This window comes from Protopterus annectens, chromosome 9.part0 (assembly GCF_019279795.1).
Source record: "Protopterus annectens isolate FY-2018-M chromosome 9.part0, PAN1.0, whole genome shotgun sequence".
NCBI classification, from domain to species: Eukaryota; Metazoa; Chordata; order Ceratodontiformes; family Protopteridae; genus Protopterus; species Protopterus annectens.
In genome coordinates, this window is record NC_056743.1 from 810,523,449 (window position 1) to 810,550,271 (window position 26,823).

At 41.5% G+C, this 26,823-nt stretch overlaps 1 protein-coding gene across 4 annotated transcripts in view; it reads left to right on the forward strand.

Moving 5' to 3' along the window:
• Positions 1–26,823, forward strand: part of METTL1 (methyltransferase 1, tRNA methylguanosine) — a 261,797-nt gene that overhangs the window by 119,643 nt on the left and 115,331 nt on the right. For all 4 annotated transcript variants that reach the window (XM_044083469.1, XM_044083466.1, XM_044083468.1 and 1 more), the window contains one exon: positions 19,655–19,768. In XM_044083469.1, coding sequence (XP_043939404.1) covers positions 19,655–19,768 — 114 coding nt within the window. The remainder of the gene's footprint in view (positions 1–19,654; positions 19,769–26,823) is intronic.

A 26,823-nucleotide genomic window follows, 5' to 3' on the forward strand; every position in this document is an offset into this window, starting at 1 on the left:
TGGCCTTGTATGTTGGGCAAAGGTCACCTCTGAGCAAGCGGTAAGCGACTGAATAGAGCTGGAGTTCTTTCAGTCGGACAGCATAGGACAGATGTTTGAGACCCTTTATCCTTTTGGTGAGGAACTTTTGTGGCCTCTCCAGCTGCTGCAAGTGTCGGGTCAGATACATTCCGAATGGGGCATTGTACTCAATCATTGGTCTGATGAGTATAGGGAGACTATGACCTCCCTTGATCTAGATGAGAATCCCTTCATGATAAGGTGGGCAATGTAGAAGGTCTTCCTAACTACTTTAGCTACATGGGTGTCGAATGACAGACTACTATCAACCTGGGTCCCCAGGTCCCTGATAACTTCTTCTGTGCTCAGTGGATTGCCACCTATTTGGTAGCTAGGGGTAACCTTGTTTTTCCCGAAGGGTATGACTATGCATTTTTTGGCATTTAACTTTATGCCATGGCTCTGGCACCAGTTATCCGTTTCTGTGAGACCCTTCTGAAGGATATCTGTGTCAGATGTGTTTTCTACTATGGCCCAGTTTGCAGTCATCTGCAAACTTTGTCAGCCATAACCCTCCTGTGTTTGCTTGTACTTGGAAAAGTAGATGCCAAACAAGAGTGGGCCCAGGACTGAGCCCTGTGGTACACCACTTGTGACAGGCTTTGAGTCTGACATGGCGCCAGCAACTCTGACCCTGTGGGTTCTGTCACTCAGCCAGTTTGCAACCCATCTTGTGATGTATGGGTTAACATTTAAGCTGATGAGTTTTTCAATGATACCAGTGGGTATTGTATGAAGGCCTTCGCCAGATCGAGGTAGGCTGTATGGACTGCCTTTCCTCATCAATGGCTTTGGTGACTGTTTGAAAAGTCAACCAAGTTTAGAAGGCATGATCTGCCTTTGACAAAGCCAAACTGGGATGGATCCAAAGTCTGCAAATTCCCATGTCTTTATTTATGAGGTCCATTATGATCCTCTCCATGGCTTTGCAGATAAGGCTTGTCAAGCTAATGGGCGGTAATTTCCAGGGTCGGTGGAGGCACCGCCTTTGTGAAGTGGGACCACAGTTGCAGTGCGCCACTCCTGGAGTGCGTATCCAGAGGTAAGACTATGATTAAACAGCTGTCCTAGCTGTGGGTTTAATTCCTCGTTGAGTTTGTGGAGCACACAGCCGGGGACACCATCAGGTCCCATGGATGCTGTGTTTTTTGCTTTGGAGAGAGCAGTTCTCACTTGGGCGTTGGAGATGTTTGGGGGGCTGCAATCGCTTGGTATAGATATCTCTCCTTTTTATATCCTATCTTAGTGAATGGAAAAGAGGCCATGGCTAAGAGAGACGGCCTCTGACCTAACCATTGTGAAGTCTGTAGTGGTTACAGGGGAGCACTACTTGCTTGGGCAGCCTACTCCAGTCAGAGCTTTAGGAGGGACCATATTCCAAATATCTTAGGCTATGGTTCACCTTGACTGGGAGGGTTGAGAAGGAAGCAACCATGTAGGTGTGTTTGAGGATATCCCTGCAGATGGCCTGATAGGGAATGATTTTGATAATGCAGTACCATGTGTGCATGCAGTTATACGCAGTCAGGCTTGGAGACAAGCATGGGGGTCTGGTAGCTTGGGGGAGATCCAGACAGACCATATACGTGCAGCCAGGACTGGTGAGGTGGTTACTTCAGGGAGGGAGCTACCTGTAGCAGTGAGACGGAAGGTGCGCCGCAGCTGCTTGTGGGTACTGATGTTCCCTTGCACAGAGTGACTGCAAGGGCAGAGGTGAGTAGCAGTAGCCAGGATGAAAGTGAGGCACTTCTGTCAGGGGATACCAGACTTCCTGTGAAAGGGGAGCAGGGAAGGGTTACAAAGAGAGTTGACAGGCTCCGTTCTCAGACCCCACATTACAAGGCCTGAGGGAGGTAGCTAGTGAGGCACCTGATTCTCATGGGAAGGGGGAATCTGTATACTGGGACAAAGGGTTGCTGTATAGAGAGTGGACCTCTGAGGTAGGGCTAGAGAGTGAGAGAATACAGCAGTTGGTTGTGCCCAGAGCCTAATGTTTGGCACTACTAGCCATAGCCCATGATATTTCCTTTGCAGGTCATATGGGCATTAAATGTGTGAAGAGATGCATTATGAAGGATTTCTATTGGCCTGGGACTTCCAGAGATGTAACTGGGTACTGCAGGACCTGTGAGCAGTGTCAAAAGGTAGGCAAGGCAAGAGACGAGGTGAAAGCTCCTTTGATGACTTTGTGATTGAGGAGCCATTTCAGAGGGTAGCTATGGATATTGTGGGGCCTCTGAGTACCCCAAGTTCCACAGGGAAAACATATCCTAGTGGTGGCAGTTATGCTACCAGATACCCTGAAGCGGTGGCTCTGTCCTCCATTGAGGCAGAAAAGGTGGCAAATGCTTTGTTAGAGATTTTCAGCAGGGTAGGCTTCCCAAAAGAAATACTGATTGACAGAGGTGCAAATTTCATGCCAGACTTGCTGGCTTGTCTGTGGAAGTACTGTGGGGTGAAGCACCTAAAGACCACCCTCTACCTTCCCCAGACTAATGGTCTTGTTATAAGGTTAAACTCTACACTCAAGGTGATGCTACGGGCATTTGCAGACCAGTCTGAGGGATTGGGACAAATATTTGCCCCATCTATTTGCTTCAAAGAGGTCCCCAGGTTTTCACCCTCTGAGTTGTATGGGCATAGGGTGAGGGGACCTCTAGATTTAATTTGAGTTGAGTGGGAACGTGAGCGTGAATCTCAAAAAGGGTCTGTTGTAGCATATGTCCTAAACCTCAGAACAAAGGTCAGGGAATTCATGGGCTTGGCCCAGGAGAACCTGGCAGAAGAGCAACAGCAGAAAAAGATCTGGTATGGCAGGAATGCTCAAGCTAAAGAGTATGCGGTAGGGCAACAAGTAATGGTTCTCATTCCTGTCAGACACAAGCTGCAGGCAGACTGGGAAGGGACCCTACAAGGTGGTAAGGAAGGTCAGTGATGTTAACTGCATGGTAGAACTGCTAGGCAGGAGGCAGGGGCACGAATTGTACCATGTTAACATGATGAAACCTTACTATGCTGGGGAGGCCCTTGAGACAAGTGCAATAGACGGCGGGAGGAGTCAGAGATCTATGACTACAGGGAACCAGCCAGCCAAATCCCAAATTACAATGGTGGAGCCTAGGGTTGCAGGCATATGATGGGACAGTGCAGCACGGTACTGGGGTCAGCAATGCCAAGGCAGCTGGAATCTCAATACAGGGAATGGGGTAAAGTATTCCCAGATAGGCTGAACCCTCTCGAGCAACATTTCTCAAGGGTCACTTGAAAAACTAACTTGAGTTCTCATGGTGGGGGTGTGTGTGTGACAAGCCGAAATGCTGCCAGCCCAGCTATCTGGAATTTTGTAAATAAGCATATGCAATTTGTTTAATATTAATATGATTTATATACTTGTCTTATTAATGTAAGAGAACTATATTTTATGTGCATATTAAACTGCTGGTGCAGAGGTGTGTGAACTATTTATTATGTACTGAGCTTCAAGAATGTAACCACAGTGTACCCTACTGGAAAAGAACAGAAATGTACATAAACTATATGCCAATGCAAATGCATGTTCTGATGGTAGAAGCTGGAACATAGAGTTAACCTGCAAAACTTCAAGAAAATAAGTTGAAATTGTTTGTCTGTGTTATAAAAGTTAGTTAATGCAAAGAGACAGGATGCATAGAGCTAGAGGTTTTCTATTTTCTTGAAACAGAAATAATTACTAGGTTTAAACTGTAAACATGTTTAACTGTTTTATGACTCCCAGCTCTAGGCAAACTACTGAGAGAAGTATTTTTCACAGAGAAATGTTAAATTATTTTGGTATCTGTTTAGCCTGAGAACTGGAGGCAGGTGACAAATAGTGATGTCATCCAGCAGACCCAGCAGTAATGTTTTGATATTAATTTGGGAACTCTGTCAGATATTTGGCATTTTGTATTTGTCTTTGGACTTGGAAACATCCCACTCATCAGCACTTTTGCCTGCGTCTTGCTAATAGCAAGTAACTAGGGTGCAGTGATTTCTTAGATATAGATAAGAATATAGTGAAGATTAGTTTAGATGTTTTCTGTGTTTGGGACTGCCCTGCAATGTAGTTTTAAAATATTTCCTGTGATTCTGAACTCTAAAGTGACTGTGTTGTGTTAGCGTATTGTTTTGCGCTTTTATTATTAAATATGTTTAAACCTTTTAATTGTGGCTGGTTTGTTTAGAGATATTTAAGCTCTGAGTACTTGTATACATATGTTGTGACACTGTATAGGCCACTCCAATAGCCTTAAATGTCTTGGAGACGCTTACCATTTGGATAATAGTAACATCACACAGTAGGATTGGTCACCCTTTGGTAAGGGCCTTATAATAGTGGATAAGTGTGGTTGGTGGCAGTGATGACTACTTTATAATCTGGGTAGAAGGGAGCATATCTAGTAAACCTGTGCCAGCCTTCCCCAGGAGTGTCTGTGTTTGTATATAAATCAAATGTGTATATGTGTGTCTCAGCTACTTGTGCAGGGACATGAAGCGCTGGTTGATCAGTGCTTCAAGGTTTGGCTTGACCACTCGGCTGAGATCCTAACCATGTAGCTGTGCCAGTGGGGAGTCTTATTGGGGTTCTGGAGAAAGAGGGAGAAACCAGCCCCAGACTGACTGTGATCTCTGTGTACTGTTAAGGGAAATTGTACTGTACTGTGTGTATACTTATCATCCTATCAATGTGCATGTCCCTCACTGGTGTTAGTGGTGGGGATTGAGGCTCCTTGATTACTGGGCCAGTGCAGGAGCATCACAGCATGTATTCTCAAAAGCATTCACAGAGGTAGAGGACTGCTATGTTTCACACATTGAAGTGCCATTGAAACCATAAAAATACAGTACCTATATTTCTAGAGTTTGCCATCCTTCGCACAAATAAGATGCTCATAAATGGCCACTGGGTGACAGGACAGGCAAGAACTGTTTTGGGCTCCAGTTTTCTGACATTTTTCCTCCAAGTCTCTCAAGGTGAGACATCTTTCCTGGAGAATGGAAGGGTAGCGTTTACATATCTTAACCTGGAAACATCAAAAATCTGGACAGTGGCCCATGAAAAGTAGGCACAACTGGCCAAAAATCTGTATGTGGATTAACATAAAATTTGCATATGTGGTTATGTAACCCCACCCACTCCAGTGGAATTGTGGAATACCAACATTCCAACACAAATTAAGAACAGACAAAATATTAAACACAAAATATAACCAGAACAATAATGTTTTATTTATATTAACATTTGAGCTTGCATCAAACCTTGAACCTGTGTAAAACTAAAATACGATTTTTTTATAAAAATAAAATTAACTGCTCAAGTTGCACCCAGCCAGCATACCCAATGCCAGAGATGTACCCAATAATTAAAAAATGAAAGCAAGATGCAAAAGAAGTCCATAAAGTTTTAAAATGCATGCTCTTAAGCATCTAGCATTCACATTATAAGAATAGTTCTTATTACTATTACACAAATTACACAAATGTAAATCTGCAGTATACTACTCAGTCACTTTCTGTATTAAAATTAATTGCAGGATGTGCTTTTACCCAACGTTACTTTCTGGAATGCAGCCACTAACTTCTGTATAATCTGCAACATTTGTCAGCATGTAAACTGCCCTAAAAAAAACAGCTACATCAAATTCTAAAGGAGTAAACAGGCATGACTCTTCATCAGGGTGGGGAAGATATCACAGATTTAAGATATGTCTTTTGCTTTGGTCTCAAACTATTGTACTGCTGAAAGAAGGCATTTTCCATTTACCAAATTATTGAACACTTGATGGTGTGCACTGTTAGTTTCCACACTTTCCTTACTACCTTCAAAACAACTTTTCTAGTCACTTAAACTGTGTCTTAACACATTTTGCAGTCCAGTTTCTACTTTAGTCACATACTAAGATAGTGTCAAACGATCTCTGCACACTGTATATGAAGCCTTAAAGAACACACACATACACAAGAATTTTTCACTTCAACTAAACCGGGAAAAGCCCAACACTTAATTCTTAACAAACATAATAGTGCAACATATTATGGTAAGAGCAATTATTCAGAGGCCTGTACGCACTGTAACTAAATTTTATGTAGCATGTGAGTGTGACATGAGGCATATACTACCCTAACTTATGTTCTGATGCATGCTTCTTTATACAAGTGAAGTTAGATGCCTGCTAAAGACTTTGTTTCTGAAAAAAAAGTAAGAAACTGTGGTCACTACCTGCTGGTGGTAATTCTTTATGATTTAAATTTGCAAATATCCTTAACAGAAACTGCCTTTTTAGCATTGTCTTAATATGTTTTAGTGTTTTTTTTTTTTTTTTTTTTTTTTGCTTACCTGGAGCTGGACTGGAGGTTTAGCCACCGAAGCCTGGGACAGTCGCAGTACATTTTCTCATCTGTGACTCAGTGGACTCTGGTGGTGGGTGGGCACTGGTAGGACTCTGCAGATTGCAGAACTAAAGTTAAAATGTAAAGTGCAATTGTGCACAACTGAGCTCTGGTCAATCTCTGGCCCGCTGCTGCTATTCAAATATTAATACTGTGAAAGTCTCTGAATCTGATGGAATCCGATAGGTAGATTGCTTCCTCATGAAGCTGATGTCATCAGGCGCGCCACTGTACCCTTGCAGTGAGTGGTGACATCAGCCATAAATTAACAAAAAATCTGGAATTAAAGGGGCCACTCGGGAATTCGTAGCACCCCATTATTTTGCCCTCAGAACTGGTAAATACTGAGGAATTCAGTACAGTTGAGAGATACTGTATTGCTCCTTTTTAGAGCACACGGGGGGTAGTAGGAGGAATCTAACATATTTCTTTACCTTCATTAGGATTAGAATGACCACAAGGATAGGGTAGATGGAAAATAAGATGCATATGTGTAGCTTTTGGAAGAGGATTGTTGCTACTTCAGTCAAGTGGACATACAGGAAGGAAAGTGTCTTAGGCAGGACCTTTTGGAAGCAACATTTTAAAGTGTGCCGCAATATTGTGCGAGAGTAAACAATACTCCGACTGGGAAACTGCTGGGAGTAGTACAGATCTTGTGGAGCAAGCTGTTGAAATTGATGTTTGTAGAAGAACAAAACCGAAAGTGTATGTTTTGGTGGAGAAAGGGCATCAGGGCACTGTCTGCAGGTGGATTGATAAAGCATCGTGGTCTAAATTGAAGTACTAATTGTTATACACCATTTTCCTGTTTGGTCTTAAGTATGATAACACTGGCATGATGCATTCATAGAATAGTATACGACTTCAGCAAGACATATGTTTTTTTTTACCTGTTTGTGTGTGAGAGAAATACTGCATTTCTCACCTGGTAACTAATGTTATCAGCCCCCATTTCCTCGAGCCTTCATACAGGCAGTCGTCGGAGGTTTTGTGTTCAGGTCTTTCACCTGCCCCTGGTGGCTGATATGAGCCCTTGCATCAATCCACAGGCATTCAGTGCCCTTTCTTGATATATGTCATATGCATGCCCTTTTCATTGTCACCATAACCTCTACCTTATGAGGGCTGTCATCACCAGCTTGAAACATCACGCCCACATCCCCAAGTCCTGCAGCCATTGTTATTGGGGAAAGCCTCCATTTGTACATGATCAGTTTGACGAAGTGAGACCACCATTTCTGTTCCCCAAAACGGCTTGTGTATATCTGTCTTGATTTGAACACTGGTCCTGAACCTGTGATGGGGATCCGTCATGTACAGATTGCTGCCAACTTTGATGTATCATTTCACATGAGAGTTGCAATGGAAAAACCCTTCTTTCTTTTTCATTTATTTAGAAATTGTTAGAATGATCAACTTTCTCATAATCTGATCCAGTTAATCACAGTACATTGTATTACACTATTGGGTGATAGAGGTTTGGCCAGGGAGTCTCTTACTGTTACAGGATGTGCCCTCTCTCAGGAAGTAGGCCAGGCAGAGGGGAGGGGCAGGTAACTGTTCTTCCTTTCTTCCCTTCCCCCTTAGGGCCTCTCCCTCTGTTTCTTCTTCTCTTCTTTTTAGAGAGGGGCTGGAAGTTCAAGTTCAGCTTCTGTAGGCCAGCATTTTACGGGGCTCTGTGTAAGAAACATATGCTAAAAATGGCTGAAGATTTGATTACTCTGATTAGAGGTTCTATGCCCCACAGTCTGATGTGTTTGTTTGGCTGTGGAAGCAGTTTTAAAGAAAATGGAGGACAAAGCTAAGTCTCTATGCAGACTGTTAAGATTTTTTGCAGGTGCAGCCCGAAGTTTAGTAGAAATTGGCCTGCTAAGGGGTGGACATATCCTGCTTATGGTTCCCAGTCTAGGGACAGTCCTTCAACATTAGGTTCATGGCATCTTTGTATGGTGGCTTCCTAATGCCAAACTGCATATGAGGAAGCTGCAATGGTATCTCAAAATGTATGGACACAGCACTGCCAAAGATTTGACACTGTCATTCAAATAATACCTTGCCTTCAAAATGTCAAGCTTCAATCTTCCTCACTCACAGCTTGGCATATTCTGTGAAGCATGGTAGGGTCTCAGCTCCTCAACAAGTTTTAAATGGAGCAGGACTAAAGATAGGCAGTCTCCAGCAGCAGTTTGTTTTTTTTTGTTTAAGTTCACAGGGCAAACCTGTGTCAAAACAAAACTATTTCTAGGTGGATTGGCTTTTGCATGCATTTTGTTATTCCCATCATGGCAAAGAGGTTCCAGCTGGGATTAGGCCTCATTCCACTAGTGGTACAAAACTGTACTTTACCATATGTCCTATGTGATGGATGGCCAAGTCATATTCTTGTATCTCCTGGCAGTCAACAAATTGGGGCTCGAGAAAGTGATAATTGTAACCCTTGTTGAACAAAAAAAAAATGCTTGACAATCCAACTTGGGCACACACATTATATGCATCTGGTTTATTATATACTTTAACTGCATCTGTTTTGTAACACAAATGTTGACTAAATATTTATATTGTTTGATATTATACCTAACGCACAGATCAACAGCTGGATACACAATGGCTTTGTACTTTTCTGCTTTTTATGTCCTATCCAAGTAATCACAATAAAAATGCAAACTGTGTGTGTACCACTGTTCCAATTGCTGTCATTGAATCTGATCTTAAGTACTCTTGGATTAAAGCCTTTGCTGTAGTTTACATGCCTTTTATATGTAAACTAGAAGCTGCTTTGTATAACTTAGATTTGATGAAGCTCTAACAAGGGTTAATGCGCTTATTTCCTATTTTTAACTGAATAAACCATGGTTTAAACAAGCAGTGCCATCTTGAATCCTAGATGTCCTTCTGTTCCTGTGATGCAGTATTCTTATTGTGGGATTTCAGCCTCAGGTGACCCGAATGTTGCTTGCTATACAAAAGCTTAAGCCTGGTTGCTGTAAGTGCTTGGTTCGTCATGCATAGGGACATAAACCAGGGACCTTAAATGTGACATTTGCACGTACAGACCTCTGAAGTTTTCAGTCACAGATGACGTCCCATTGATCGCTTCACTCCTACACTCAAAGACTTCTAAAAGCTAAGTATCCCATTGGGGGAAACTTTTCCATTCCTTTGCTTGAGGTTGGTTAGCTGTAATTGGTATTAGCTGATGTCAGCTAAGAAGGGCAAATGCCACGGCGGGCATCAGATACCGTTGTGTCTTTTGTCTAGGGAAGGAACACGATCATACTGCTTGTTCCATTTGCCAATCTTTTGTACCGGACCCTCCACAGCTATCTGGCTGCACTAACCCTATATTTAGAGAACCAACATCTGAAAAAACTTATGCTTAGGATGGATCCCGAATCGGCCAGTCCGACTGAACCACCACAGAAAAAGGCCAAAGTTTCCAGGCCTACCTCTATTGCCTCTCTGCCATAGGACATCCCGCCATCTTCCAATCTAAGGGGTTGAGGGGACGTCCTACAGAACAGACTACTTCGGCTCCCACCGAGGAAGCTGCTTCAGAAGTAACAGCCGGCATGTCCATGGAGATAGTCCAGAAGTCTGTCCCTACCGAGGTCGAGGGGGAACCAGAATCAGTCTGACTACCTTCGGAGATGCCAATCCCGGAGACTCCGGCATCTGAGCCTAGACCTTCTCCCAAACCTACGCCTACTAAACAAAAACAAAAAACTAAGCATTTGACTCCCACCCCTGAAGTAGCTCTTTCACTAACTCTGATGCAGGCATTTATGGCTCTAAGGCCCACAGACACTTCACCCTTCCCTCTCCCTGTGCTCAGCCCTAGGCCTGCCTCTGCCATTTCTTGCAGACTACCCAAGAAAGGAGAGGAGGGACTAGAACCTTATTACTCTTCTTCTGAAGAGTCCATCTCTTATGGATCCCAGATTCCCTCTGTTGGAATACTATTCCCCAGATGAGGAATTCATTGAAGGGGACTCCCCAACAGAGGACTTTACCATTGAGACTATAACTAAGATGAGAGTACTTCAAATGGGACACTACCCAGTTGACTGACACCCAAGGGAGGTATTTTGAACTCCTTCAAGTGGAGTCTCCTCATTTTCAGTTTACAGCCTTACCCTTTGGTTTGTCTACTGCTTCCAGGGTATTCACAAAATGCCTAGCTCCAGCCATTGCTTACTGCAGGACCCAAGGTATCCAACTCTATACCTGCCAGATGACATTCTACTTCTAGCAGAGACAGAAGCCTTCCTCCAAGACCACCTCAGGTTCACCACCACTCTTCTTCAAAACCTGGGCTTCATCCTAAACATAAACAAATCCTCCTTGCTCCCGCAGCAAGACAAAATCTTTCTGGGCTGCAGAATCGGGACAGATCTGATGTGGGCCTTTCTTCCCCAGGAAAAGGTCCACTCCCTCTCCTCTCACTTTCAAAACCTTTTACTGGAACCCCAGATTTCTACGAGACAGTTCCTACAACTCCTGTGGCTTATGACAAGGAAGGACCAAAGCCTACCTCCTTTACAGAATAACCCTACAAATTTGGGACTTTGCTTCCAGGCACAACTTGTCCCTGCAGGCCTCATACATCCCCTCTCAGGACATCAAACAAGCAGATAGTCTCAGCAGAACATCTTCTCTACAGCACTAGTGGATGTTGAATAGAGAGACCTTTCTAGACATAGTCCACCAGTGGGGCACTCCTCAAGTGGATCTCTTTGCCTTCCCCCAGAACAGACAGTTGCGCAATTTCAGCACCAAGGGTCACTCCCTACTTACCTGGAGAGTAGATGCCTTCAGCATTCCATGGAAGGGACTATTTCTATATGCTTTCCCCCCCTCCCCTGTAGTCCAAAAGGTCCTACTGAAAATCAGGAAGGACAAACTAAAAATCTTGCTGGTGACCCCCCCCCCCCCCCTTACTGGCCAAGGCAACACTGGTTCCTCCTACTTCACTCACTAGTCAAGGGCAATCACCACAGGTTACCCCACAAGGTGGACCTTCTAACACAACAGAAGGGAACCCTAATCCATCCTCGTCTACAGATGTTAGCACCAACACTGTGGGTGATCAACTTCTAATCCCTTTTAGACACCACTACTCCAAAGACATGGTGACAGTCCCAAGGGACGCCAGGAAACCTGCTACTAGAAAATCATACTTTATCAAAATAGGAGAGATTCTCCAAATGGTGTCTACATAAGGACAAGGGACCCCAGCCAAGCAGACCCTTCCTTAGTCCTTGCTTATGTGTGAACTCATTATGGATGGCCTTTAACACCTCAGTGAAAGTGCACCTTTCAGCCATTTCTGCCTGCCTCTAGATTCCCCTTTGCTATCCAGGCTAGATGTTAAACTTTACCTGAGACGGGTCTTGCACATCAGACCACCTAAAAAAAATCCATCCCACCACCCTGCGACCTAAATTTTGTTCTGGAAAAACTAACAATGGCCCCCTTTGAGCCAGCTAGTAGTACTACTTTACAGTTGTGTACATGAAAGACTGTACTGTTGGTGGCCATAACTTCTGCTAGAAGAGTGTCAGAGTTACAGGCTCTCATGGCCTGCCCAACCTACACAACCTTCCACAAGGACAGGGTGACCTTGTGCACTAACCCTTCCTTCATGCCCAAAGTGGTTAACGAACTGTCCTTAAATCAGTCTATTCACTTGCCTACCTTCTTCCCTTCTTCAGCTAACAATAGTGAGAGGATTCTCCATTCCCTCGGTATACACAGACAACTGAGATTCTACCTAGACAAAACCTAAGTCCTTCAGAAAATCTGACCAACTATTTGTCGTCTCCTACCCCAGGGCTATGGGCAAGGCAGTTTCCAAACTATTTCATGTTGGATCAGAAAATCCATTTCCTTCTGCTACTCACGCCATGGCAAGCACTTACCCAGGGGGTGAGAGCTCACAGCACCAGATGCATGGCTACTTCCAAAGTCTTCCTCAAAGGGCTGAACACAGCTTCCATTATGAAAGCTGCCACCTGGTCCACAACACACCTTCACTAAACACTACAAGCTGGATCAAGTCTCCAGAGCCAGGGCAGTCCTGCAGAGGTTTCTGGAATCTTCCACGTCTACCTCCACCCTTCCCTCTAACTAAGCTGTGGTGCTCCCTCACACTAAGAATACTACAACATAGGAATAGAAAGACATAGAATAGTTGTGTAAAATCTTACCATAACCATAGATGTCCTTCTCTTCTATGCTGCAGTATTCCTTCCCTCCCCCCATCCCCCTGGATTAAGTATGGAAAATGGACATAGCTCTTGGTGAAGGGTTCACCAAGAGCAACTAGCCAGCATATGACACGACGCTTCTGGCTGACTATCACTCATTACTCTCTTTGGGACGGTCTGCCTGGCCTTCAAGTTCTGAAGTCTGTGCGTGCAGATGTCACATTTTAGGTCCATGGTTTATGGCCCACCATGTGACATCCCACGCACCTCCAGCAACCAGGCATAAGCTTTTGTATTGAAGTCGACGTTCGGGTCGCCTGAGGAGGGAAATCCCACAGTAAGAATAGTGCAACATGGAAGAGAAAGACATCTATGGTTATGGTAAGATTTTATACAACTATTTTCTTATTTTTAGTAAGAATGCAGAGTGACCTTTGACTTGGATCTTACACAAGTTTTATTACAATGGTCTAGTTTAATTCATATGTAGATATCCAAGAATAATTTGTTTTTGCATCTTTAGTTTTCCCTTTATTTGTACATGTATATCTATATGTATGTGCTTTTATATCTAGTCTATACACATATATATGTATGTGTATGTGTAGATATCTCTATTTTATATATATATATATATATATATATATATAAAATATATATATATATATATATATATATATATATATATATATATATATATATAAAATATATATATATATATATATATATATATAATCAAACCTTGCATCTATTGAAGTAATTTTTACTTTTATTCTCTGAAGAATTCCTAACCTGCAGTTTTCAATATTTCATTTGTTTTTGTTCTCCCTGTTGTAGTTGCTTATCAGTTGTATGTAATATCGTGTGCCCTTTTCATTGTCTACACAGCACCTTAGTTTGAAGTAAGTACTGTGGGAAGGAACAGCCAGGGAATTGTTATGGCTAGGCTTGCATAGGCCCTAGGGACGATAGCCTAGCACCAACCTATGAACCTTACACAGTGATAGAATAAAGAAATAAAGTGGGCTAACAAAACTGACAAAAGCAGATGCATTTATTTGATTAATGTAGGCTAACAGAACAAACGTTTTATTGCAAGATTGGGTTATATATTAAAGTTTTGAATACCAGTTCCAAAAGATTTTGAAATGCAAAATAATACAAAGCACCCCATGCATAGTTTATTCTTATCCCTAGTATTAATTATAACACCTTTACCCATGACTAGAGTAATGTTTGTTTCCTGCCATATTCAAGCTCTTCAAACATATGCTTCTTTACAGAGGATGCCCCAACACTGGTATTTAAAAACAAATGCTGAAAATCCTTCCCGTTGCTGGGTAATACTTCCCCCAAATCTCAACTTTTGGAACACAAAAACACATGTACAAGTCAAGCTGGACCCAGTGGGCAACACTTGCAAATAAGCCAATAAAACAGACATGGCTAATTTTGATAGAGTTGCTTTTCATGAACCGTGATCGGACAAGGCCAACCAAGTGAAGCAGAACCTGTCCAAATAAGATTCTTAATGTGGAGCCCCCAGTGGCTCCATTCCAGGGGCACTTGCCTCCTACTTCACCTTAGTTATAACTGTTTGTTTTTAAGGCTGTATAACCTTTAGCATTTTAACCATCTGTATGTGCAGCTTTTACCTTGGTGGTACCACAACTCTGCTGTTTGTCCATGTTAAATGTTTTGGGTATTAATGTTTGTAGTAGTCAAATCTAAATAAAATTGTTTCAGTGTGAGGATTTTTGTGTGTGTGTCTGTGTGTGTCTGTGTCTGTGTGTGTCTGTGTCTGTGTGTGTCTGTGTCTGTGCGTGTCTGTGTCTGTGCGTGTCTGTGTCTGTGCGTGTCTGTGTCTGTGCGTGTCTGTGTCTGTGCGTGTCTGTGTCTGTGCGTGTCTGTGTCTGTGCGTGTCTGTGTCTGTGCGTGTCTGTGTCTGTGTCTGTCTGTGTGTGCGTCTCTGCCTGTGTGTCTGCCTGTGCCTGTCTGTTGCATAAAATAGCTTTACCAAGTGACGGTGACTGTTTGATGGTGCTTTTATTGGTTTGCTGCGTGATCTTATTTTATTTAAGCATCTGATCAGTGCTGAATACAAGTGGATAATAACCTCTTTAGATCGTGATGATATTCCCTTGACAATCAGCTCTGCCAAATAGAAGGGTTTTCTGATAATTATTGTTACTTGATGATCAAAGGACAGGGAATTATTACTTCCTATTCCCAGGTTACTAACTACATGTTCAGTTTATACTGAGGTATTGTCAATGCTGTATGCTGGGGGGATGGTTTGTCTGCCAAATGTGAAAATACTTCATTTTGTAGCATTTAATTTAAGCCCATTTTCAATAACCAGGCATTTATAAGTGTAAGTTCCCCCTGTTGGGCATCTGTGTCAAAGGGGAATTTGATGACGTCTCCCAGTCTGCAGTTGTCTGCTCACTTGTTTAGCCATAGGTCTTGTTTTTTTGTCTGTAGGCCAGAGAAGTAAATACTGAACAAAAGTGGTCCCACCTGTCATCCTTCCCCATCTAAAGTAAGTATATAGTGAGCTTGCATCTAGGGGTGTTTGTCTTTCGTTCTGCATACTGGATTGCAAGTGAGATGTTTAGCTAAGAAGGGGAATGTTAGTGAAGAAACTGGGAAGAAAAAAATTATCAGATTGGAAAAATAAGTTCAGGGACTTCTGGAAATGTAAAACCAACAGAATAATCCTTTCCTTTTGTTTTTTTGGTGGATTGGAGCATTGCCACCAGGAACATTTGTGCATTACTGAATGAATGCAATGATCCAAAAGTGCAGAATTTGCATGAGTTGTCATTGGGTAGAGAGTGTGTGTGTCTGTGTCAGTAGTTGTCCATTTATTTGTAACCTGAAGTAAGTGTGCGTAGTGTGCATTTGTAATTCAGGTCTTTCCTCTGTTACAGAGTCAAGACCTAATTTCATCGCTATAGAACCATAAGCCATTTTAAGTAACATTCCTCCTCATTGTAGGATATTGTCCCATGTATTGGCTGCAGATGTGATTGCTGTATTAATTGCATGGTAGTATGTATTCTGATTGTGAGTGCACCTGATACCATTCCTCACTCAGGAATTATTGATAGACTCACCAAACTAGGCATCAACCCATATATCACTAGGTGGGTTGCAAATTGGCTCAGAACCCACAGTGTGAAAGTAGTGGACTCCAAGTCAGACTGCTGGCCAGTCACGTGTGGAGTCCCACAGGGATTGGTTCTGGATCCTCTCCTGTTTGGCATCGACTTCTCAGAAGTCCAGGCCAAAACAGAGGGACTCTGGCTGACCAAATTCACAGACGACTGCAAGCCATTAGTAACTCCCCAAGTGATGCAGACATCCTACAGAAAGGCTTCACTGAGACCAATGACTGGTGTCAAAATCATGGCCTTGAGCTTAATGCCAAAAAATGCATAGTCATCCCCTTTGGGAAAAACTCAGTTCCCACTAACTACCACATCGATGGGAGCCCACTGAACACTGAAGACGCTATAAGAGATCTGTGGACACGGGTTGACCGCAACCTCTCCTTTGACCACCACATTGCCACTGTGGTCAGAAAGCCCTTATGTGACACATCTCATTACCAAGGTTTTTGTATCCAGGAAGAAAGAGATCATCATTTCTCTCTCTTCTTCCCTCATTAGACCAATCATAGAGTATAATGCCCCATTTGACATGTACCTCACCAGACACCTGCAACAGTTGGGGAGGCCACAAAAGTACCTCACGAAGAGCATTCTAGGCCTTAAACACATGTCCTACACAGACATACTCAAAAAAACTCCAGCTAGTCTCAGTCTTGTATCGACTTACAAAGCCATGTCTGACCCAGCTCTGTTAGAAATGCTACATCTAAAGAAATCCCAATCCCCCTGCATCACACGCTCCAGAGACCTCAACCTCATTACCAGAATCAACAGAACATGCTTAAGGGGGCAGGTTCATAACCCAGAGACTGCCCATGCTCTGGAATAGACTTCCCATACATATCAAGCAGAGCACCTGACTAGCCCTGTTCAAGAGAAATCTTGAGTGGATGGGAAATAGAAAGTTCACCCCGGGGATCACTCCAGTGGCTCTACTTGATAGAGGCAATGGGAACTAATGACGGGCGGCACAATGCCAGGGCACTTCTATGGGCTATTCTTGTGAAGGCCCCAGGGCCATTAGCCTAGTACACACCTGTGAACCTCAGAAACATGACACGGAGGAGCTAGTGATGTAGAGAGATGAAAAAGAAGAATGTGGTGCTTGGTGATCATTTTTGGTTGTCCAGTGGCCTAGAAAATTGACAGAATCTTACATTGTACTGTAGTAGATGTGCCTAGAGTGTAGCATTAGCAGTTTTGGCCATTTGTGTGGGTCAAAATGAACCTTGGCCATTGGAGTGCTGACCTGAGAATGACATCTGTTGCAGGGAGGTGCTGTTAAACTTCATTTGCCTTACTCTGGTATGACATCTGCAACCTGTCACATATTCCTTGGTGACTTTATGACAGTGCTGCATCCCTGCACTATCCTTGGTGGACCTTGGAGAACATGCATGGAAGGTTGCTCTATATCCAGCTATTTGGACCCCACCATATGCAACACTGCCATATTCAGAGGTGGTGTAGTGTCTTGAAACATTATAATGCAGGGTATGCACACAGTTAGCAAAACATGGTATTAGAGAGAGAGAGCACGCTTTGAAGAGTGCTGACTGTGTTGACCCATGAATAGAAGGCTTTTGGCATATAAAGTTTAAAAAAAATCTACTCAGGATCTGTTGGCATATTTATGCAAGTGTTCAGGATGTGATACCATTACATTTCTGCACAGAACTTCCAATAATGTACTACAGTAGCAGTATACAGCATACATGATCAAGGTTTTGGTTCGTAGAAGGGGTCAGTAACTGAATACTAAGTTTCCAGCTTCTTCCCAGTAAGCAATGCCCTTTCACATAACTCTGTTGCCCAAACTGCAGGTGCTAGTGGGTTATTCACTGGCAGTACAGATTAGAGCCTCAGGGTACAGAAAGTGCAAGTTGATGGTGGTACCCTTCATTTTGTCTGTGTTTCGTGCTTCCCTGACTTTGATGGTGACCTATATTCTTGATGCCCAGATTTGTATCCTAGATCACTGACTGACTAGGTCTTTTCTGGGGCAAAACTGTGCTCAAGTCTCCACTTGTTACTTGGAAACAGTGTCTTTTACTGTGCTGGGAGTAAACTGTGGAAGGAAAGAAGGTGAAACTGATCATTTAATGTAATGGATTGTTTACTTGGTTGGTATTAACAGGAATGCGGTCAATAAGAGAGATGTACAAAGTCTGAATAAATTGTAAAATTATAGTAACAATGAAAAATGTTGGACATTGTGTATTGTGTGTTTCTAAACATGTACTGGAAAAGTCTCTTTTGATAGTTGAAACTTGTTTTTTGTCTTGGATGGCACATACTGTGAGTTAAGTCTTCCTTTATTAGGATCAACAAAATGACCAAAGCTAAATGCTGATTGAATTTTCAGTATTATAAATGTATCATTCAGAAGTCATCCTGCTGAAGAAGTAGGCAGAGCATCTCTCTGTGCCATTGGTGGAAGGTTCAGGAAAACAGCCTGCCCATGGGAAGGTTGGCAGGGGTAAGATAAGATTGTGAGGCTTAAGTGCCTGCTGTCTTGTATGTATGGTGAAGGACTTTATACAACTTCTTGGTGAGACCAGGAGACACGTGAACACACACACACACACACACACACACACACACTAGTTCTTATGAACCTGACATCATTGCACATATGAATAGGGATGCTAATCTGCCACTGTGTCTACGATGGCACCTGTCCCCATCTGCATCTCCTGAGTTCCCCTTATTTATGGTCCTAGTTGGAGAATAACCATAACTGAGTAATGGGGTTGGCTTCCCAGTTAGAGATTGTCTAGACATACTGGTAAGGAAAATTGAGGATGTGGGGAAAGCAGAGTGGGGTTGGGCATCCAGCTGAAAGTGTTTTCAGTGCAATAAACTGTGGCTGTAAAATAAGCATACGTGAAAAAAAAGTGGAAAATACATGCATGTGTACATGTATAATGTTAATGCATACATGTATTTGGGTGTGTGTACATATATGCTACTTTCATGTTGCTGTGTGTTACTGCCATTGTTGCATGGTGTGGTAATTGCTACTTTCCAGTGATGTGTACTTTAATTCACTATAATTACAATTATTGTGTTTTGTTTGTTGGAGCTTTTCTCCCTGAGCCTTCATTGAAAAGGGGTTACTGTTGCCCAGACAGTTTCCCATTTAACAAAAGTAAATAAATATGGCTATTCAAAAGCTTAATAGTTTTAGTAATTTACATTGTTGGTCAAACAGCTAATAGGTTCATAGGTGTTTACTAGGCTAACAACTACAAGGGCCTTTTTAAGCCTAGCCATGCATCCCAAATCTCTGGCAAGTTCTGGTGTAATATGAATATATAAAGCATTGTCTAGGTGGATATTTTCTCAATGAAAATAGCAGGAACTGTAAAATCAGCTTAAAGATTGCTTGAAACGTGACATGTTTTGATCTGTGCTTATTTGATAAGGATGTTTTATAGTAAACCTTTGGTTGCAGAAAAAAGTGAAGTGTGTGTGGATGCTGTGCAAGTGTGTAGCCCAGTGTGTGATGCTAATTACAACAGCACACCAGGTGTCTGTATTCAGCTTGTTACAGGGTTTTAAGTAGCTGTGAAACTGATGAGTGCGTCTATACAGGAAACTTGTTAATCAGTTGTGAGAGTCCATGACACTTGCATCAATTTGCTTAGCAAATGTAAAATTAGTGGAAAATGTATATAAAACATTTTTTTGTACTTGATTAGCACTTAACATATAAGTTGTTAATTTTTTTCTGCTATTACAAAATGTGTTAACAGTTTATGGCTGAAACGCTAATTTATTTATTGGTGCTCTATACAGTTAAGCAAGATGTTTTTCCTGTTTCCTGATCCACATTTTAAGAAGACCAAACACAAATGGAGAATTATAAGTTCAACTTTGCTGGCCGAATATGCTTATGTTCTTCGGGTTGGAGTAAGTGATATGTTTCATGCTGATTGTCAATGATGCATTTCTGTCTTGTGCTGATGTCACGTTTTCAGTACTTTTCATTCCTTATTTGAATCCTAGCAGGGTATATTGGCTTTACTTTAATATAAGAATATTCTGTACTTGCTTCATATTTCCCTATAGGATAGCTATGCAACGCATTTAGTATTTGTCCACAGCAGAATCATCCCCGACATGCTTTTGATAGTCCATATATAACAGGGATTAAATGATAGATAGGAAAAGCAGACTGTATGATGAATAGGATATGTGTTTATAGTCCATAAGTGGTAACAGAACAGTCAGGAGTCTAAAGATTGCTGAAAAGCAAATGTATGCATTGCAGAGGCACAGGATAATCTATGAGTTCTCTCTGCAGGAACTGTTACGTGCATATGACCGTGATTAAATAAATACAGTTATCCATAGAAGTATGTGTATGTTAATGGAATGTTTATCTCATGCATTCCCATTAACTTACTTTAATGCATTTGAGAAAACTAGTCCCTTAATCTTATAGCAGTAGTAAATTGCAGGCGCAGACAACTAATATATGAATGTATGAAGATGCACAGTTTGTATTACAAGCAATCAAATCTCACTGACACAGACAGTAATGCAGACTTGTAATTCACTGACACAGACAGTAATGCAGACTTGTAATTCACTGACACAGACAGTAATGTAGACTTGTAATTCTCTGTATTTACTTAGAGTGAATTTCTGTCTCTACTTTTCTGCTCATACATCTGACCATTGATCAGTTTTCTCTGTGCCAGTATCTTTTGGACCTCTGGCTTTTGTAGTCTACACTGGCAACCTTGTTATTTGGGTTAAAGTACATATCTAGCACTTATGTAAATCATTTTCCAGTGTCCTGGCATTTTCCTAACAGTTGTTTCCGGAAAGAGTATGCTGTTCATACGTAAAGGAAAGTCTAGGTCTAAACCTTTCCAGCTGACGTAATCAACATATCGTTTCCATCCTTGATCTTGTCAAGACTGTCTCAACTCCCTTTCATTTTGTCCAGTTGTAGTGCTTTCCTTTGGACCCATGTATGATACCTAGCTATAACATTTGCCCCACTGATCCCGATCTGATGCCAGACAGTTTGGTTTGCTGATCAGTTTGATATTTTCTTCAAGCTACCTTACGGAGCTGTGGTCTGTGGAGAAAGCCAGGAGGCAGCAGAGTTGTTCAAGACCATGTGTGCCGCCATATGAAGGACTTGTGGCACAGTGCTAAAAAGAATATAATAGTGGAGCAGGAATTCAAGCCAAACAAATTCATGTTGGTAAAATGGTTAAGCATTTATCTTACAGACAAGAGGTACAGGATGCTCTTCGTGTTTCGCTGTTGCAGTCATTACATTTGGGGTAATCTGCTGGCGGGTTGCCCTCAATCGGCCTGATTAACAAAGTCTTGGGTCCTGCGTCGGTTGCTGTCCCTTCTTCCATGACATCAGGTCGTCAGAGTATAAAACATGTAGCCAACGCCATTTTCATCAGTCTTTCTTGCCGGGAGGTGCCCGAAGTCGAAGCAGTTTGCAAGTGCTGGTCGGCAGACTCTCGAAATTTTCGTTTTAGAGTTTCAGAACCAAAGTCTTCAACCTAAAGCTAAGTACCCCATTGGAGGAACTTTTTCTTGCTCCTTACCGATGTCAGTAAAAGTTAATAATTGTATTACTTGTGGGAAGCAAATACCTCATAAGGATTTTCATTTGTACTGTATTCCTTGCCTAGGCCCTGACCACAGCGTGCCTTGTTGTTGGTTTTGTGCTAAATTTAATCAACGTATTATTAAGCGTCTGTATATTTTTGCATCTAAATATTTTGGCTCAAGATTTAACTATCCAGAAATGTCATCTGTTAGCAATCTGACTACCGGAATTCACAACGCAAAGAAAAAGACAGAGACAAACTGTCGGTCTAAAACAGACGATGAAGCTTCTCCTAAGCCAGTCGCCGGATCGCCGGTACTCAGTGAGGCGCTTTTGCAGCCCCTGATACCTGCTACTTTTGATTCGCAGGCCTCTACTGAGACCCATTCGGAGTCTGGTATGCCGCGACACACTTAAGTATTGAACCCACGGATGTCTCTACCTTAGATGGGTCCGGAGCCACTGTGCAGGCACCGGCTTCTGAGGGTGTTTTCAGGCCTAAAGAGTTGTACAGTAAACCAACGCCATCTTCAAAAACAGGCCAAAACTAACTTCTGTGTCTAAAAAAATGACGCTTGGGCCATGTGCACAGGCCCCTATGCCTAAAAAACAAATGATCAAAATGGCTGAGGATTTAATTACCTTGATCAGGGGTTCCCAACCCCCTGCTGCTAAGAGGCCTAGGCAAGGTACTGATTATGAATCTTCAGATCAGGTTTCCATTTCTTCTGATCAGGAATTATCTATTTTACCTTATGAGGACTCTGATGCAGAAGAATCCATCCCTTCTGCTTCTCCTCCTGCGGATTTTTCTTTCCGAGAAACTTTGCATACCTTAAGTGAACATTTTCATTGGGAGGGTCAGGATTTTTCAGAATCCAAAAAGAGGCTTAGGGATTTCCTTCTTCCTCAGCATAGGCCTTTGGCTATACCTCCTGTTCTAGACATTGAGTACGGTAATTGGTTAGATTTTTCTAGATGTTCCTCTTAAACATTCTGTACTACAATAGCCTCTATCTTAGGATCTGTTTGAGGAGACCTCGGCATCCTCCTTATGAAACTTTGAGATCATACCCAATAGAGAGGTTATCACAGTTTTATTCTCTCCCTTTCTGTGTTCCTGGTCCCAGGCAGTATGAAAACTAAGCTGAAGTGCTTAATTTTCAACATGTTGCACTGTAGGTTCAAGATGGTGGTTATGTATTAAATCTTAGTTCTGACACGATGCATGCCTAGTCATACATTACTCTTGACAGGTTTCCTGTATTTTTCAGTACAGGTTTCGGCACAAGATTCTCTCACCTACAGGCCAGGAGGGTTTACTGAGGGCTTGAACTGAAATACTTTCACTGCTGCCTTAATGCCCATCTTTAGGTATTCCCTTCAAATGGAATGAGTTGTTGCTTTGTCCAGAACACAATGCCTTGGTTTCATTGAGTCAGTCTCCTCTTGTCTAGGATCACATGCGCAAGTGCTTTATACCCTGTTAACTTTGGCATAGTCACCACACAGGTTCTACGCTAGTGTTCTGCTTTAGACTCCAGTGCTGTTGACATGACAGTACATGCATTTATTCAAAAAAACACAATCGTTTCAGCGCACACAAGGGTGAAAGTCCATAAAATGTTTATTAGATAAATTCCACAAGCGCTTTCACCCTAGCTCAATTGTAGGGCTTTTTCAAGTGTAAAAACAATATTACTATTCAGTCAACCATTTTTAAATTACTTCATTTGAAAAAAGGCGCCAAAAGGAGCCGTTGTAACTTGGTTTAAAGTAAAAACACACATTTAAAACTGTCAAGTTAAAAAAACAAAAACAATTCCACATTGTCACACCAAGCAAACAAAGTTCAAACTAAAATAAGTGTCCAAAAAAACGTTTTGAAAGGGTAATACAAAATAATAGTTACAACTAGAAAGAGATACCATGGGCTTGAAATGGTTTTAAACTGTTCAAAGAAATCAACAAAAACACTCATTAAATACAATCAACTTGTAGTGTTACTAAGTTTCTCAGTGTTTATTTTTGTAGGTCTTCCGCTTTTTTAATTAGATAAGGCTTAATAGAAATATGTTTGTTTAGTCCTGGGGGGGGTGGCATTCAGTCTTATTTGCCAATAGGTCTCCCTACAGCATAGCCAATTCCCCCCCCCCTTTTAGGGTCAATAGGTACTTGTTCAAGAATCCCAAAAAGAAAGCCTGTGTGTTTAAGCTCAATTTGTAAATGCTTAATGCATTATTAATATTTCCTTTTTTAATGTTGTACAAATGTTCATAAATTCGTTTGTTCAATGCCCTCTCTGATTTCCCTACATAGAAACTTGGACAGTCTCTACACTGGGCTAAATACACAATACCTTTGGTGTAACAATTACCCTTCTTTAAATAAATCCTACTGTTGCCATAGTTTTTTAAGATGATGGGTACTTCATCCAAAATGTGTTTACAGTACCCACACCTACCACACCTACTTGTTCCCTTGTCTGAAACATTTGTACGTCTATCACCTGTTGTGGTTTCCAATGGTTTCCCCAAAATAGGGGGGTACCTAGTTGTACGACCTTTTATAATTAAGGAATTATAAAAGGTCGTGCAACTAGGTACCCCCCCTATTTTGGGGAAACCATTGGAAACCACAACAGGTGATGAAGTGTTTGGTGAACAAGCTTTTAAAAGGGCCTTGGTTCTTCGACATAATAATACAACAAAGGAAGTCAAGGACCTTATTCAGAGAAACTGGAAGATGTTAAAATGTAATAAGGATCTAGTGCACAAAGTAGGTGATAAACCTAACTTTGTTTTTAAAACAGGAACTAATCTGAAAAAGGTGTTCGAAAGTAACAATTATAGACGTACAAATGTTTCAGACAAGGGAACAAGTAGGTGTGGGTACTGTAAACACATTTTGGATGAAGTACCCATCTTAAACTATGGCAAAGTAGGATTTATTTAAAGGGTAATTGTTACACCAAAGGTATTGTGTATTTAGCCCTGTGTAGAGACTGTCCAAGTTTCTATGTAGGGAAATCAGAGAGGGCATTGAACAAACGAATTTATGAACATTTGTACAACATTAAAAAAGGAAATATTAATAATGCATTAAGTAAGCATTTACAAATTGAGACCAAACACAGGCTTTCGTTTTGGGATTCTTGAACAAGTACCTATTGACCCTAAAGGGGGAGACTGGGAGAATTGGCTATGCTGTAGGGAGACCTATTGACAAATAAGACTGAATGCCGCCACCCCCCCCCCCCCAGGACTAAACTAACATATTTCTATTAAGCCTTATCTAATTAAAAAAGCGGAAGACCTACAAAAATAAACACTGAGAGACTTAGTAACACTACAAGTTGATTGTATTTAATGAGTGTTTTTGTTTATTTCTTTGAACAATTTAAAACCATTTCACACCCATGGTACCTCTTTCTAGTTGTAACTGTTTTGTATTACCCTTTCAAAACTTTTTTTGGACACTTATTTTAGTTTGAACTTTGTTTGCTTGGTGTGACAATGTGGAATTGTTTTTGTTTTTTAACTTGATAGTTTTAAATGTGTGTTTTTACTTTAAACCAAGTTACAATGGCTCCTTTTGGCACCTTTTTTCAAATGAAGTCATTTAAAAATGGTTGACTGAATAGTAATATTGTTTTTACACTTGAAAAAGCCCTACAATTGAGCTAGGGTGAAAGCGCTTGTGGAATTTATCTAATAAATATTTTATGGACTTTCACCCTTGTGTGCGCTGAAACGATCGTGTGTTTTTGAATTTGTAGTTTTGGCTCCATGATCTTTTTCCACCTCTTATTTTGGTTTTGTGTTGTGGAAGTTGGCGTACAGGGGATGGCAGTCTTTAATGGTGGATTATTCCTGGAGGAAGAGTTTGGGCAGCCGGATGTAGAAAATGTTTTGTTTTCTCAAAAGGAAGTAGCGGCAGCTATTTTGGGGCTCAAAGCAGAAATGCAGAGTCTAAAGACAGACCTGGCACGTATTTTGGAGGTTTTTTCACCCATTGATGGTTCTATTCCATGTGGGCAAGTAAGGAATGAGGCAACTAAACAGGTTCCCACACAGGCGAACGCCTGTGACTTGGAGAGACAGACTGGACCACTTCGTGATTTTATTTTGGCTCCACAAAAGGGGAGTGGAGTCAAACATATTTCCCAAAGGACTGGTCAAACTTTTGGAGACCATCATAGGAGGGGAGAGTCCAATCCCCATATTATTGGACTTAACTGGCTCCTCGGACGCTGAAAATGTGGAGCGTGGTGTTTATGTACACCAAGGTACTGTACAGCAGACTGACAAAACTTTTAATAGTGGTATAGGGCATTTTCATAATGTCAGAGAATGGTTTAATTATGTACAAAGTAAAGGCGATTTTTTTTAGTAACTATGTCTGCTGCCAAAACAAGGTTTGTGGGGCAGGTCGTTCTTTGACAGTGTCCTCTTTGAAGGACGGAATTAGAGATTTGGAAAATAAATTGTACAAGATAAAATGTGTTAATATTGATATTGCATATTTTGAAGAATGCTTAACTAAATAAATTGTCCCACAAAGGTTACCTGTCTGTAAATACCCTGACGGTTTTACTTATGACTCAGACATGCTTAATGAATTTAACAATGTTTTTGATGAATGTGGTTCAAAAATTTTAAAACTGATGGTGAAATATTCCAAAATGAAAGTGGATGTTATGTTAAAAGAAGCGAAGAAATTAGATGAAGCCATCAGAAGGGATTTGTTATTTGAATTTAACAAAAAGTTATGATAATAGTTTCTACTGGATAGAAAGGAAATGTGAAGAAATATATGGTAGAAAAAAAAGGAAACTAGAGAGGGACCTTAAACAATACAATGACAATAGGGCTTATGTGTTCAAAGGGAGACTTTTTAGAAAAGGTTTATACAAACAACCTGATTCTATTGTTACAAAAGATTTGACTCAACCTAAAATTGTTGAAAAACCTGTCAATAATAGACAGATTATTGTAGATGTTTTGAACCATAATCTAAACACCCCTGTGATTAGTGTTTCTACACCTAACCCCACCACTTTGGATGTTGACAAGGATGTGGTGGTTACCACTGATTTGGTTGAGGGAGGGGATGAAGGAGAGTTGAATGTGAAAAAATGATATTGCTCTAGACACTCAGCTGGGTCGCTATTGAAAAAATATTTAGCTCTCTGCTTACTGCTTGCTTGCTGCTTGCTTGGTGTGATGGATTTGAAGTCTTCTTAAGACACTCAGTCTTACTGGCTGGAATCAAAGTCTGGTTATAGTTGCATTCACAGTCTGTTGCATACAGAAACTTGCAGAATATACACTGATGAGAGAATATACTTTGCAGCATCAACTTTAGAGAGCAGTAACCA